We start from the raw sequence: 16,123 nt of genomic DNA, 5'->3' as shown, positions 1-16,123 counted from the left end.
GTAGAGGAATATGTCACGAAGAATACCCGAGAGAATAAAACTATTTGGCGTGCCCATTGCCGGATGCTCGTAGTGCTCAGAAGCCACTTAAAGGGATTGTTGGAAATCACAAAGTTCACCCAACACTAGTCTCGTCTCAATACATTTATTCGTCACAAAGCTCACAATAAGTTTCAACCGTCACCGAGCACGTTCTCTCTTCTACTCTAAAATCACAGATCATTCTTATGTTATGTATTCTATTTTCACGTGATCAACTTGTCGCTCAAGCTTAGTTACAATTTTCTGATTGGCTGTTGATTACTGTCACGATATGAATCCCTTTCTGTCACGCACCTGTAAGTAACGCAGCTATAAATCTCCAACAGGATAACATAAGGGCAACCCTAAGGGCTAACCCTAACTCGCTATCTCTATAAACACTGTAACCCTTACCATAGATTAAAAACCTTTTGTCGCAGTACCAGCCTTGCAATCGGATTTGGTTTCATGTAGAGAGTCCCCCCCCCCCCCCCCTTGTTTTTTCTCTCCCCCTCCACCAAGGCAAGCAGGTCCCATTTTTGGAAAGTCTCCACTTTTATTTGTATGATTTCTTTCATTGTTTTGTTTTGTTGTTATTTTTAATTGGCCTTCATTCTAAACTTTTGCTGTGGAATGAGAGGGAAAACTTAATCCGCACCTGGACGTGTGCCCAGCCCTTCACTCTTCACAATTCACGTCCAGAAGCTGTCGCTGGTTATTGGACCCAAGCATCTTTTAGTCGGAAGAGGCCTGGGGCAAATTAAAGAAAAGATGGCGGATGAACGCGGCGGACACGGTGGAGTGAATGAATGTGATTTAAAGTCGCTATTTTGTCCTCTCGCAGTTTTATCCTGCTAACTACACTTTACGGAAATTTAAATCGTAAGAATGGTATTACTAGATATACCCTCAGCGCGAGCCTTTCAAGCAATTCGTTCCGTAAGCGTCAGCGAACTTTCAAGTTTGAGAGACGAGGAGTTAAGACCTTTGCTACCATGTCTGGTTCGAATGGCGCTCTGTTCTCCAGTAGACGAAAGTGCAAAGTGGACAGAAGCTCGTAAGGAAGTACAGAAACTCTTGTCTGGTTTAGAAGTGGTAAATTCAATTGTGGCATTGTTGTCCGTGGATTTTAGTCTCCTCGAGCAAGACGCAATGAAAGAACAACAATTGAGGAGAAAGGTTGGCGGTAGTTCAACCTCTAGTGTTCTTGTCGAGTCCTTACAAAATGGTCTTGCTTTGGAATTTGAGCGCAGTGAACCCTCAAGGCGCCTTAGGCTGGTTTTAAGTGAGCTCCTTCGTATTATGAGCCAGGTGAGTCCCCTGCTGTGTGCTTATAACAGTGTATTGTGCCTTAGCAAACTGTCTCAGTGAGCCATCCTACACATCATTTCACTGTGTCAGCAAGTTAGATATCAGTATTTAACTCTCCTTTAGAGCTGTTCTGCAGAATTGTGCTATGTCTCAGTGAGCTGTAGATCCAATGAGACATGCCTTGGGGACCCACTTTCAAAAGTGTACTTCACTGCTTTGTTGTGATTTCAATACCTTGGGAAGTAGTGAGTTTTCTAGCTTGTAGTGGAATACTGTGGGATCTGTTAGCTAGATCTCTTTAGGTAGTCCAATGTCTGGACTAAAACAGACTTGCCATTGGCTCGGCATTATCAATTAAGAGGCCCTGCCAGGGTAAATTCCGACAAGCGACATACATGGCCCAAAAAGTAGTGACAGCACATTAATTGAAATCGCGACAAATGACAACCCTTTTGGAAAAACTTATATAATAATAATAATAATAATAATAATAATAATGGTTTATTAACAGTTTAACAAATCGACCACATTTTTCCATGGTCTACACTCTTATAGACCATAGAAATGACGTCAGAAAATGTTCAAAAATCAAGTGGAACCACGAGCCATAGGCGAGTGGTTTCACTGCAAAGTTTTGGACATTTTATGGCGTCATTTCTATGGTCTATAAGAGTGTAGACCATGGAAAAATGTGGTCGATTTGTTTTATACCATAACAAACTAGAACAAGTATTTATCAAAAGCGATGCCTGACCGTAAAGAAACTTTGCCGGTTGGACGTAAAGATTCCGGCCCGACACGTAAAAATGACAATGATACAAAAGAAGATGAACAAGAATTCAAACAATAAGGCCCGGTTCAGACACTGATCTTTTCATGAGCCAAACCTAATTCCTTGAATTAAGTACATGAAAAGATCGACATCTGAATTAATTAGAACAGCTATTTCAATTTGGAACGGCTCACTCGTTCTTCCCGCCTGGCTTGGCCGAGAATTTCGCCTGTGGAACGCCTTTGGAACAACTTTGATTCAGACGCCGTACTTTTCATATGCCAATCCTAATTCATAAATTATTATAATGTATTATTCGAATTAAGTTTGGCTCATGAAAAGTACGGCGTCTGAACCGGGCCTAACAGTTTAAATTACCTTTTCGTCTCTCGTTGAGTGTGTGCCTATCGCTTGAAGCAAGCAAGATTATTTTTCTTTCTGAAGATCTTGTTAGCGCTTGTTCACTGAACATCGACAGTCCGCTGCCTGTAAGCTAGCACCGTTCTTCTCAGTTAGACCAAAAATTCAAAAGCCTGGTCAATTTTCTTTCAACAGATCCGCAAACAAATGTGTACTTGATTCAAACAAAACAAGGTGAAATTCGCTTTCATTCATGGAAACCAAACTTACACATTTCTAGCCCGCGCGTGTACATGGCGTGATGTGACGTCACTTTCATGGTCTATACTCTCATTAACCATAATTTTTGACCAATCAGCGCGCGAGAATTCTCTCAGTTATGCTATAAATATCCATAATACATGCTCTTCACCTGTTAATACTAACTAAATATAAAAATTACAATTTAGTATAAAAGAATTCCTAAAGCTAAAAAATTACAATAAAACGACAAAAATTCCTATGGCTAAAATAAAATTATATAATACAAGCTATTAAAATCTTATCATTAAAAGCATATTCCAACATGGACAACCAATTTTCCTTAAATTAAACTACTGACAGCGACTTGAAGTGCAAAAAATTAAATTTAGACAAGTGGCATGGGATCCCCCATTAAATTACGTTAATGCTCAATTCTCAGGTGGATGTTAGAGAGGAGTTCATTCCTGAGAAATGTGAACTGTTTGAGAGTGAGGTTTACTTAGAAGAGGTTTCAGACGTGATCTGTATTGCACAGGCAGAGCTGCCTTCGCTTTTGTCACTGAACCAGCTTGCCGAAGCCCTGCTCAGAGTCAAACATGGTCCATGGCTATTGTGCCAACTGGTGGCTAATGCCCCTGACAGCTTTGAACAAGGTGAGGGCATCCAAATATCTCATTTTAGTGCCATTAGAGTTCTGTCATTAGCAAAACAAAATGTCAGTCTGTCTCAATATATTAGTTATTTTAAAACATATAGTGGATGATATTTTTGTAAAAGGTAAAAACTGTAGGACCAAGAGAACACAAAATACTAGTGTTGAGATTCAATAAACTGATTTTTTTCTTTAAGTATAAAAATTTGTCTGAGGATGCTACTGCAAGGGCAATAGTTCTGTGTAACTTTATATAATTTTCTGTAAAAGGAAGACCGAAGAGTTTACTTCTAGGTTAAAATTTTGTTGTGTCCAGATAGTAGAGAAATTTCAAAAACCAAAACCCAACAAAATCATGCAATACAGCAGTTTAAAATTGTATAAGAATTTATTGATCAACCTTCATGTAACTGTGTTGGCATATCCTACCTGTAGTTTGCACTTCTTTGCTGGAGCGTGGTGAGGTACAGGATGAAGGTGGTCTTGGCGGGATGGTGCGGACTCAAGCTTTGCGTCAACTTTGTGCAATGAACCCGAGCTCTGCTCTTGTTGTGCATTCTGAGGCACTCAGATTGTGCCACATGCCTGGTCTTGCTGTGGCTCTTATCCTTGACTTTGGTGTTGACAGTAGTGGTAAGACTGTTAATAAAACTGCTGGAGCGATCTGTGGTCATAGCTTAAAATATAAAAATGGTTTAAACAGAAAGGATACTCAGAGAATGATGGATTTTGCAAAATCCATCATTGTCTAAAGAAGACCGCAGAAGGCGATCAAAAATTTAGAGTATCCTTTTATATTTTTAGATCTGTTTAAACCATTTTTATATTTTAAGGTAAGACTGTTGCTTGAAACACTGTTAATAAAATTATTTTGAACACAAGAATATAAAATAATATCAAGACAGGGAAAAGAGTTAAATTGCCACTGACAAATATTTGTGCATGTTCTTTTGGAGAGATGTTTTATTTGGAATATTTAGGGAAAAATGCCCTTTACTTGATCTATTAAATTACTTCATAATTATTGAAAAATTGTTCTTGTGGGACTGCAGAAGAAGTCAAACCCCTCCTAAAATCGAGGGGTTTAAAGCCAAAATTAAAATTAAGTATGAAATAGAAAGTAAAATCACAAAAAAGGATATTTTAACAAAAAATGGATAATTAAACCTATACAATAAATATGTATTATTATTATTATTATTATTATTATTATTATTATTATTATTATTATTATTATTATTATTATTATTATTATTATTAGTTGAGTTGCTATCTACTAAGAAAGGAGAAAGCTATGCGAATACCATGCAATGGGTGAGAGCAAGAGTCTCCTTTGCTCTAATACGCTCGGCCTTACTGTGCCTTAGAGGATCAAGATCCATAAGAAGAACACAGGACACTAACAATGTAGACATTGCAATAGATAACGCAACCGCCCGCTTAACTTAGTTTTATCGAATTTTCATATTTTTATTTATTTTCTCTTTTTTGTTTTTATTTTCGATTATTTTTTAGATTCATAAAAAAAAATATATTATTATTACAGCTTTTCTTTTTTATATATTAGTAGAGAAACATTTTTAGAGGAACATTTTCGTGGACTATATTTCAAGAAATATTGAGACTTTCTTTCTAATAGTTATAAAGGTATGAATTTCGTTTTTTTTTAATTCTTTTTAACGATAAAAGAAAAATAAATAAAAATAAAAAAAAATTATTATTATTATTATTATTATTATTTCAAATGTTACTATCCTTAAGGTTATCTTGGTGCGTGTGTAATAACTTGAAAATTGTAATTGTGAAATGTAATTATCATATTTATTCATTAACTTTATTTTATTTGTTTCTTCATTATCTTTTTTCTAGTTCTAAAATGTATGTAACTTCAATCTGTATATTAATGTTCCTTTTTGTAATTGCCAAAAAAAATTAAAAATTAAAAATTTTAATAAAAAACAATGTTCTTTTGGAGAAGCCATGGGAAACAAAGAAAAATTGCAAAAGGCTAATAACTTGTTTCAATCTTATTTCTACAACCTAAAATATGTACATACTTTGTAATAAAATAAAGTTTACACTATTCATCCTCAATTTATGTAGATTATTTTATTGCATTTCTGTGTGTTGAAGGTTCCTTGAGCACAAGTGACCTAGTAGCATTTCTCAGTGGTCTTCTTTTGGGAGGAGATACAAAGGCCAGAAACTGGTTTTCTTCATTTGTTAGAATTGGACAAAAGGTATGCAAAGCAACTGTGTTATTCACTTTACCTTGGCTGTAGCTTTTCACAAGTGAAGTATAAAATTTAAAAAAAGTTCTTTGCAGTGTTAAATAGTAAATTAGTGTTATTGGTGTTGACCTAATTATTTGATTTTGCAACTGAGTGTTTCCAACTCATCACACAAGCTTGGTCTCACTTGCATTCTATCTGTTATGCAGAAGTGTAATTTTTTTTTTTTTTTTTGTAATTGGCCAAAAAATTATTTGCTTTTTATGCCAGTCCAACACATCAATATTGTCTTCACTGAGAAGTCAGCTGCTAAAGGAGATGTCATCATTAGTTCCTAATGGTGCAAAAAAGGGAATAAATTCACAGAATGACAAATCAGGCATTGAAGTCACCTTACAGGAGACAGTCCCTGAACACAGTGCCAGTCACCATGATGAAGAAACTCTAGAGATACTTCAAGGTGATTTCTGCATGTTTTACATTTTGTGACTTTGTTTTGATTTTTCATTTTTTTATAGATCTTGAGCAACATTCATTGTTATACTGTCAGCCACCTCTTTCTGTCTTGACTGACCTGCATACCAACGTTGTTGAATCATGTGGTTGACTGTGAATCATTTTCATTCATTTAACAGCCATGGAGGTAAGCACAGATTATGAGCTCACAGAAGAAAGTTCATCAACCCCACAAATAAACATGGAAATATTTGAAACAGTGGAGATTCGTGAAGAAGACGTGATCCAAGGAACGGCTCTCCTGCGTCTGTATTGTGCTCTCAAGAGACTGGCAGGTATGAAGCTTACTCAACAGGAGTCAGAAGCATTGCTCCGATTGGTGACATGTCACCCCCCACCCACTGCCACTGGGGTGAGGTTTGTTGTGGTCGGTCTTTGTACTCTACTGGTGTGTACTAACATAATGAGGTGAGTGTACCAAGAGCAACCAACATCTTATTTTGTCTTTTATTTGCACTGTCAATACATTGCCAAGCCATCAGGGAATGATAATCAAATAGGGGATATTGTTGTGATGTTCCCCTATCTCTCAAAGTTGTTTGGGAATTAATAAGGAGAATTAATAAGTACTCTGAATATGGCACTGAAAGGGTTAATATTAGGTATCTTATTGTTACTTATTTTGCTTGTGGGACTTAATTTTTGCGATTTTCAAGATTTTCAAAAACTTGCGAAATTAAAATCCCGCAAAAATTTATTTTTAACGTTTTTTATTGTATTTACGTTAATCACGTATTGTTGGTCAAATCCCACAAATTAAGTTCTGCGAAATACCGGTATGCCTGTTCCATTTTCGCGAAAATAAGTACCAGTAACAATAAGGTAGGTAGGGCTTTGTGATACCTTGGCAGTGGTAATTGTTTTCTATTCAACAATTATTAACGTTTAAAATTCTAAATTGTTAGAGAATTGGCCAAAAAAGGGAGCGAGTCCTAGATAAACAATAACTATTTTATACACTGAGGCACAATGGTTAGCATGCTGGACTCTGGATTGAGCAATCTGTTCTTGGGCAAGACACTTTACTCTCACAGTGCCTCTCTCCACCCAGGTGTATAAATGGGTACCAGTGAATTAATGCTGGGGGTAATTCTGCAATTGACTAGCATCCCATCCAAGGGGGAGTAGAAATGCTCCTTGTCACTTAACGCTACAGAAACCGGGATAAGCTCTGCCCTGATGGGCCACTTGGCTCGACACAGACTTTACCTTTGGAGAAAATGTCCACAACATAAACCCTGTTCTTGTCAATGTTCTAAATAGTTCACCAGAGCACGAACAGATCGCAACCCAGTGGATCAAGTGGCTGTCCAAGGAGGAAGCTCACTACGAAGCAGCAAGTGGCGTACATGCATCATTTGGAGAAATTCTCCTCATGATAGCAATACACTTTCATGCCAGTCAAGTGGAAGCCATTGCTGAAGTTGTGTGCTCTGTGCTCGGTATGAACATCAGGCTGGGGTCACTGACAAGAATGAAAACTCTCTTCACACAGGAGATATTTCCTGAAAAGGTTTGCTATTATGATTTTTCTGATCATGTTATGATCATATAGCAGTTTATGTACATAAACAAACCAAGCAATCACAGTATACAGACTTCTGATGTTGTTTAGTTACTGTACTAACCCTCTGTTGTGACAGGTCGTGACAGCTCATGCAGTGACAGTTCCTGTAACGCCACAGCTGAGCTCTGATGATGCAGGATTTCTTCCAATTCACTGTGTTCATCAGCTGCTCCGTTCACGAGCCTTCACTAAGCATGCAGTACCAGTCAAGGTCAGAATATTATTTTGTTGTAAAGAAGAAAGTCTTTTTATGTTAGTGTGAAGACTTACTCTGGTTTTTGTAGCATTAAAGGGACTGTGTCATGGTTTTTAGCTAAATTTGGGCATGGGAAAATGACCATCAAATTCAGTTGAATATTAAAATAACCACTTAAGACAGTGAAGGAACATTTCAATAACACAGTAAATACAAAAGAACGTACGGATGACCAAAAGTGATAAAGATTGAAATGGATTGCCACATGAGTTTTTGAAATCTTGTTGGGCTGAATGGTTTTCAAAAATAATCTCGTTTGCTTTTAACTATAAAAAAAAATGCCTGGGAGACAAATTTTGTTTCATCCATAGATCCATAGAAGTAATTCCTTTGCAAACATTAGGATTCATAGGGAGTATTCGGCAAACTAAATAGAATAAACTTAACTCAGCCGTGACACAGTCCTTTTAAGTAACTAGGGATGTTGCTGTACATATACCTCATCATCACAGGTTACTGATCACCAGCAGTTTGCTGGGTTTATCTTGGGACCGACTCACCATTAGTTAATTTATACACCTGTATGTCTGGTTGTTCAAAGAAAAACAAACAAATCTAGGGTAAACATTAATCACTCTTCTTAGTTCCTTTCGTCCAGCAGAACACCATCACACTGTAACTTAAAATTACAGTCATTTAAGTCATTTAATTAAGCTTTAAGGCCAAACATTAAAGCGCAGTTAATGGAGCGAGACGCTTGTGGCCCCCACGGGGTCATTAATGTTTATTTTGATTGTGTAATGTAATGCAATGGAACTGTACGCTTTTCTTGTCTCGTAAGGACAATGATTACAATGGCCGTTTATTAAATATAAATGTTGCTACACTGTCTAGCACAATTATATCATGCATTTTGTATGGCTAGTCTTTTAAATATCTCTATTCATGTCTCATTTAAGCCTGCATGAGATCCTCACACTATTTGCCATTGGTCTAAATCCAGACAACTGTCTGGCTATAAAAGTTTATAGAATGAACTTTAGCATCATTCGCTAGTTGTATCGCTTGTGTTACTGTAACCTAGGTCGAAATTCATAAACCCCACCCTCCCTCCCTTTGGAGGCTTGATTGTTGTTGTAATTAATTGAATAAACTGGGGTTCACCTCTTGCATGACGCTATCGGTTAAGTCTCGCAGCGACTTCCCCAAGCTTCATTTTCGCTATTTTAGTGGTGCTTTTTTACGCTCTTATGCCTCTTCTTGTCCGATCCAGCACGTGCCGGCGAAGTCGGCTCGTAATGTTGGGGAGATAAGTAAGGCTTGACAAGTCACAACTGTCTACACTCTAGCACGATGCTGACCGGAGGTCAGCTCGTAGTGCCGTTTAGAGTTAGACTTCCAGGGCGCGTAAGCTTTTGGCCTTGCCGACTTGTCCGATCCAGCGCGGGTTTTACCGCTGGGGAGATAAGTTTGGCCTTTGGTCACGCAAAAAAAAATTGTCTGTCAAGCCGATTGCGAAGCGGTGTTCCCCCCCTTTACGCCATATACAGTGTGGTTTTGTGTCTGATTATTTTAAGTATTTTAAAGTAAAACTTCGTAGGAACTATGACATTAAAAATAAAATGTTTAAAGCAGCATAAATAAAGCTTGGTTAACTTTAGCCTGCGTGTGGCCGGTGTTCAAAGGGGAAGGAGAAGGGGAGTTCGAGCGCGAGATGCGAGGAGAGAGCGCGAAGCGCAATCGGAGAAGGAGGAAGGGGAACGCCTGCCCTGACGCTATTGTTTTTTTCATACCGCCCCTAAAGTACGTGTCATCTGCTTGCCCTCTGTTTTACGTCTGGCTGTCAAAATTATCCAATCTGATTGGTGCCGATTTTCGCGGGGAATAAAACCCTTCACCATTTGAATTGCCTATCTAATTCTTTTCTTCTCGTCTTCTTGTCAGAAATATGGCAAAACAAAATCTTTTCATGGTAGATCAGGTCAGATATATCTTCCTTGCACCCTTCAACTGCGGATTTGTTACGAAAGTTGCCGTTCTGAGACTGAGAGAACATTTATTTCAATCAAGCAGCATTTCCGGTGTTGGAGTTTATGGCGTCGGATTGCAACCGGCCGTGACCCAAACAACTTAATCATTCACAGCGTGTATCGGTTACCGGCTGCTATAACTTGTTATAATTTTTTCGCAAATTCAGTAGTTTGATACTAAATCCTAAAACGGCCGATTTCTTTCAAAGAATCAACCGCTTCGCAGAGAAATCGCTCATAACATTCGCCATTGGATTCCTCTGCATTGAATGAAAGTTGAGAACAGACCACAGCCATCAAATTAATCGATTGAATGACGTACATCTGATTGATCAGAACAATCAATTTTCACACTCTATAAATTCTGACCAATCACGATTTTTGCGTCCAGAATCTGGACGTAAAAAACGACAAAAACAATAGCGTCAGGGCAGGCGTTCCCCTTCCCCCCTTCCCCGATCGCGTTTCGCGCTCTCTCCTCGCACCTCGCGCTTCGCGCTCGAACTCCCCTTCTCCTTCCCCTTTGAACGCCGGCCACGCAGGCTAGGTTAACTTTTAATCTTTTGGTTAATCATTAATTATTGGCTTTTAAACAACTTTGCCCCAAGTGGAGACAGAAACATGCAAAACAACCATCCAGATACTCTGATTCATGACTTATTCAATCCAAAATTTCAGGACTGGGTTTACAAGCAGATCTGCTGTTGTGTAACTCCCCTTCACCCCCTGGTGGTATCTCTTCTTGAAGCTTTTGTACATTCAGTGATCAATCCTGTGTCCAAATCAGCCAAGAACAAAGAAACTGCTTTTACACTGCATGGATTCACTGATGCTGAGGTTATGTCAGTATTTGCGGCAGATCAACAGGCATGTGTCAAAGTTGTTCAGTAATGACAGATAAAATACAGTATTTATGTACCTGTAGCTAGTTCTCTTTATATTGTACACCCTTGGTACATCTAGATAACAGGGAAAGATTATTACAGCAGGATGCCAGCTATTAGCTAAGACACTCATCACCTAGAACAGTTGAAACAGCATCTAGAGATGCTTTCCCAAAACACTTTTAAAATGGGCTGTCTATAGTATGTAGAAGAGTTGACTGTTTGAGTGGAAGAGTAACAAGGTGCTTGTATGACTTTTTTTGTTTTCTCTCAAGATGTTATAATATAATTGTAGTTGATAGCATTTTGGGTACAACAGCTCCCATATCAATTCTTTTTTGTTGTTCAAAATTTCTAGGAAGAAGGGACGTTTAAAATCCATGGCCTTCCTCTAGGTCCCATGAGGAGGAGCTCTGTGTATGTGGCAACAGAAATGTCATCTCGTCTCACATCCCAGATATTGATGTTATACTATGTTCTTACATATCAAGACTGTCTGCTGTCCAATATGAAGTCTTTAGGTAGGATACTGTTAATAATACTGGACACTAACACCACTGCAATAACATGTTTTCCTAAGAACTCTCCATTTTGCCAGTGAGTGGGTTAATTATCATTAGCTTTGTTATAATATTTCCCAGTAGTGATCACCATTTAACTCTTGATACAAACACAATAAATCTGCTTTGGGCCAAGTGGCCATTACTACACATTAAGTGACTATGAGTGTCCCCCCCCCCCCCCCCATGCCCCACCCTTGAATTCTGGTACCTATTCTTACTAGTAACATGATGGTGCGGTCAGTAATACTATATTAATAATATATTAATAACCGTGAAAAAAGGGAGCTTTATTAATAAATTATTAATAAAGCTCCCTTTTTTCACGGTTTCAGTCTCTAACAATATTCAGCCTCAGTGGTTGTCACCCATGTTATTGTCACAAATTCCCATCAAACATCTGCTGGAGCAAGCAAGGAGTCGACGTCAGGAATTCCGAGGTCTTTATGCTCCCCTGCTGCAGCTGATCAACACCCATTTGCCGCACCTGTGTCTGGTTGATGACTGGCTGAGACAAGAAGAAGTATTCACTGCACCAAACCTGTCGGCAGCATCTCCACTGCCTCATGTGAAGTGTTCACCTTCTCGCTTACAGGAAGGTACGTTCTAAAAAATGTTTGTTTCACCATTAAATCTGAAGAGTGATCCTGGGGTAGATACTTCTCATAAATGTTCACTTTATAAGTCCAAGTTTTAATTGCATGTTGAACCTCAGAAAATAGCTGAATGAATCTATGAAATGAACATACAATGTACATTAAATGGAATATTGTTTAAAAATTATTTGAAGAAATTCAGATCCCAGGTTAAACTGAAATTAAAAACTGACTGTTTCCAGACCAAGGAAAAGCAGGTTCAAACCATGTAATGACAGTAAAGCAACTGTTAAAAAAGTCGTTGCTTTTTTCTGCCATGTTTAACCCGAAGAAGACTGAAGGTTCTTGGTCGAAATGTCTTGTAAAAAGTCCATTATGAGCATTGTTTTACGTTCAACAAAGTCAGCGTCAGAGTTTTTAAAGAACTTAAACACCTAGTAGTCATAAGCAAGCTGTTATCTAATAGCTCAACAGTGTGTGTGCAAAAGTATCAGTTTTCCTTAATTTATTTTCTGTTTGTTATCCAACAGCACTGCAGTTACTGCCAGACAATCCATGTCCTGCACTGCTGTTACTTAGAAGACTGTTACAGCTAGAACCCAGTGCCCTGATTCCATATATGGATGTGTTGGTCCAGGCCCTGACCAGGTTACTGGAGCCTGGGGTACCCCGACGAGTGCAAACACTGTGCTGTGAACTATGGACAAAAATTAACACTGTTGTTCCTCGCAAGTAAGATTCCATTTAAACTAAATTTTTTTCTTATGTTCTTGTAATTTCTTTGAGCTGCTTGTTTGTGGTGTTCATAGAATTCTGTAACAGCATGTGCTACAGGCCCAAAAATAAATTTCTTGCACTGCTGTTTTGAATCAGCTCATAAAATAAATAGTCATATAATAAATAAATTAAAGGTTGTTTGTGTATGTTTAACAGATTGTGGTTAGCCACTGTTAACACACTGTGTCCAGCAGAAACTCCTGTACCACACATTACACCTCAGCTGTACACAGATGAAGACATCATGAAGGATCCCTTGACTGTGCTGAGATGCGACAAGAGAGTGTTCAGGTACACATCTGTAAGACATTAGGCCCATAAAGTTAGCCTGTCGCATGACCTTGTCAATCATAAAATACAGCCATGGAATGAAAATTGATGGATGTCAGAAATGGAAAGGTCATTGAGGCCATTGATGACTAAATGGAAATTGTAATGGTTAAGAACTAAGATGATTAATTTTTATGTGTAAAAAAGTTGGCTGGATGACAAGCTCTGTCATCCAGCATTCATTAATGTTTAAGTTGGTCCAACTTTCCAACTGCCAAAAAATCTGGTGCTTGGCCATCAGTGGTTTCAAAAAAAAGGAAAAACTTTGTCGTGCTGTTAGATTTCTGGCATCCATCTTGTTCGTTGACCAGATCACATAACAAAGTTATGCAAAAGGCCTATAATTAAGACCAGTTGGCATACCAGCCTCTGGCCATCTCTGCCTCAAAATCTCCAGTTTAGGACATAACATTTGGTGTTTCACATTCATTTTTATCCCAGATGTCCACCTTTATTTGATCTTCTTGTGAGGATCCTCATGGGGTACTTGGCAGGTTCAAGGGCCCTATTGAGTCAGTACCTCCAAGCTCACCCTGCATCAAGGACAGAAGGAATGGCCGTAGAACAGGAGCGAGAGGAGCTCAGGGCCGCACTGGTGACAGCGCAAGAGAGTGCTGCTATACAGATTCTACTTGAAGTTTGTGTGAAGACAACACAGGATCAGGTGTTGAAATTAACACTGCTTACTACCAGAGCAATATTAAGTATTAGATACTAACTGTAGATGTACATCTTTATGACCATACATACTTATAACATACTTATCTCTTAATCTTCTTTGCAACAATCAAGCTTCAGATTTAACAGTTTAAAGGTAGAAACATTCAAGAGTTGATCCCAAGAGTTGACCATTTTCTATATTCTCATCATCCAACAATGTATCAATATTGTAAGGAGAATTCTACATTGATCACACAACTGATAACTTCTCTCCTGTGTAGGATCAGCCAGGCTGCAGTGGATCTGGTGTGTTGCGTGAAATTCAATGTTGTGTGTGTTCACAGCTACATCAGATGTTCATTGCTGTTCCTGAACTTGCAAAACTTGTGCACTTTCAGGTAGGTTAAACTGATTAAAGTGCTTTTCTCATGTTTCAAGAAGCAATTTTGAATTGTTTTTACTGCCACTGCATAGTTTATCAAATTCTAATCATGTATTTATTTGATATTAAATTGCATACTTTCAGTTTGGTTACATTTTCTCCCATGTCATTATTACAAAATCTACATCAACAAAAGTTATCATGTCACTCTTTCTAAGTAAAGTTTCTTGCTTCCTTGCTTCCTTTCTAAGCTAGAAATCAACATGTTATTGTTATGTATTTGTGTTATTGTTCACCCTGTAGGGCTACCCCGTAGAACTTCTTCCGGTAACAGTGGCTGGCATTCCTTCCATGCACATCTGTTTAGATTTTATTCCTGAGCTTGTCAACCAACCACAACTGGAAAAACAGGTATGACAGTCAATAAGAAGAATAATGGTTTTCAGAGCAAGAGTTCCAATGTAACATTTCTGTTTCTTTTATGTTGCAGTTGTTTGCCATACAACTCGCTTCATACCTGTGTCTACAGTTCCCTCTTCCCAAAGCTATGGGTGTGGCCAGATACATTCTTAGCCGGCTCAGCTCTCTTCTGGCTACACTCCCTGCTAGTAAACGTGCACCATTTTTCACCCCCACCCTCCCAACCTTGGTTCGATTTTGCCGTGCATTCCCACCATTGTGTGATGAAGCTTCAGGGTTTCTACTGGAGCTTGGTCGTGTGGCGGCATCTCATGCATCAGCTTCTGCTGGCTTTACTTTAGGTATGTACCACTTGTCTCCATGCCTGCTATCATGGCTGTCGCACTGTACGGTCACTGAAAATGTCCTGTATAACATGATCTAACAGTGATCCATGAGTTGTTGATCTAGTGTGACGCCATCTGCTCACTAACACATTTTATTACTTTTTATTTTCACTTCTTGTTGTAAACAATATGGATTAGCTACTTCTTGTTAAAACTGCTTCAATTTCCTTATGCCAGGTACACCAGGATCTCTGTTACATCAACTGTCTTCCACACAACAACAGGAAATCTCTGACCAAGAAGATCATGGGTTTACAGATGAGTCTTGGTTACCTAACGACTTCAAACTTGAAGAAGAGAAAAGTGTTTTGGATGGTCAATTTGACACTTCTGATGTTGGATTATGCCAAGCAATTGAAAAGGTGTTTCTAGATTTAACAAAGGTTGCAGTGGTGAGACAGCAGAACTGTGAGAGCTAGTTCCATCTGCACATAATACACCATGAGAATGCATGGGAAACAAAGGTCAATAAGAACAATAACAGATTCGAATCATTCTAAAAAAAATTCCCATTGGAATGATGCAATTTATTTGAAATTCAAATATGACTGTTCTTCAAGCAACTGGTTTTCTCATGTGCCGTTAAAACTAAATGTGTAAAATATCACACACAAAAACCAATTCACCAGGCAGAAAAGAACCTTTGTCAACTTACAAGGCGGTATGTAAATACATTATTCTCTCCATATACATATTTCACACCAGGTTAAAAATTTAGAAAGTGTAAAATAGTGAGTGTAAATAAAATTGGTAGAAAATGGAAATGAAAAGGCTATGCTGGAGAGGATTTATATCCAAGTGGGCTAAGTTTGGTCTATAACCAGGGGGTGGGTGGGTGGAGGGGGGTGTAATGTGGGGAGGGGCTAACTGGATTTTACAGTGTTCCCAAACACTGAGAAGACAGTTAAAAATATATTTACATGCGGCAGAGTATATTTGATGCTCTTTTAGGTGTTTGAGTTATAGAGGGTAAAATAAGTAAGAAAATAATCTGGAGGGGAATCAGAAAATGGAGTTAGTGGGAGGTTCGAGTTATTGAGGGTTAGAAATATGAGATTCAACTTTACCAGTAGCATCTGAACACTTGTCTGCTTAAACCTTACAAAGACAGTCAATCAGACAGTCAGTCAGAGAAACACAGACGGTCAGTCAGACAGACAGACAGACAGTCAGACAGTGCAGGTCTCATGCAAGTTCAAGTTGGAGGAAAGTAACTGTATTGTATATCA

General features: G+C 38.4%; 1 protein-coding gene across 1 annotated transcript; it reads left to right on the top strand.

The window, feature by feature from the left end:
• Positions 1 to 785: 785 nt before the first annotated feature.
• Positions 786 to 15,664, top strand: LOC144646663 (integrator complex subunit 2-like). The gene is made up of 18 exons (XM_078506332.1): positions 786 to 1,332; positions 3,147 to 3,360; positions 3,795 to 3,992; positions 5,493 to 5,599; positions 5,861 to 6,050; positions 6,226 to 6,514; positions 7,370 to 7,619; positions 7,750 to 7,884; positions 10,578 to 10,766; positions 11,142 to 11,304; positions 11,679 to 11,942; positions 12,470 to 12,671; positions 12,873 to 13,007; positions 13,488 to 13,710; positions 13,988 to 14,104; positions 14,392 to 14,499; positions 14,579 to 14,849; positions 15,072 to 15,664. The coding sequence occupies exons 1-18, from the start codon at positions 910 to 912 to the stop codon at positions 15,311 to 15,313; spliced, it is 3,720 nt and encodes a 1,239-aa protein (XP_078362458.1). The 5' UTR covers positions 786 to 909; the 3' UTR covers positions 15,314 to 15,664.
• Positions 15,665 to 16,123: the final 459 nt, after the last annotated feature.

The sequence above is a fragment of the Oculina patagonica genome, chromosome 3 (genome assembly GCF_052425735.1).
Source record: "Oculina patagonica isolate OP01 chromosome 3, crgOcupat, whole genome shotgun sequence".
NCBI lineage: Eukaryota > Metazoa > Cnidaria > Anthozoa > Scleractinia > Oculinidae > Oculina > Oculina patagonica.
Note: the sequence above shows the minus strand (reverse complement) of the source record. Positions and strands in the feature narration are given on the sequence as shown.

Coding starts and splice junctions, on each gene's coding strand:
- LOC144646663 (XM_078506332.1), top strand. CDS start 910: ATGGTATTACTAGATATACCCTCAGCGCGAGCCTTTCAAGCAATTCGT. Junction 5,600..5,860: donor TTGTTAGAATTGGACAAAAG/GTATGCAAAGCA, acceptor TTTTTATGCCAG/TCCAACACATCAATATTGTC. Junction 7,620..7,749: donor AGGAGATATTTCCTGAAAAG/GTTTGCTATTAT, acceptor CTGTTGTGACAG/GTCGTGACAGCTCATGCAGT.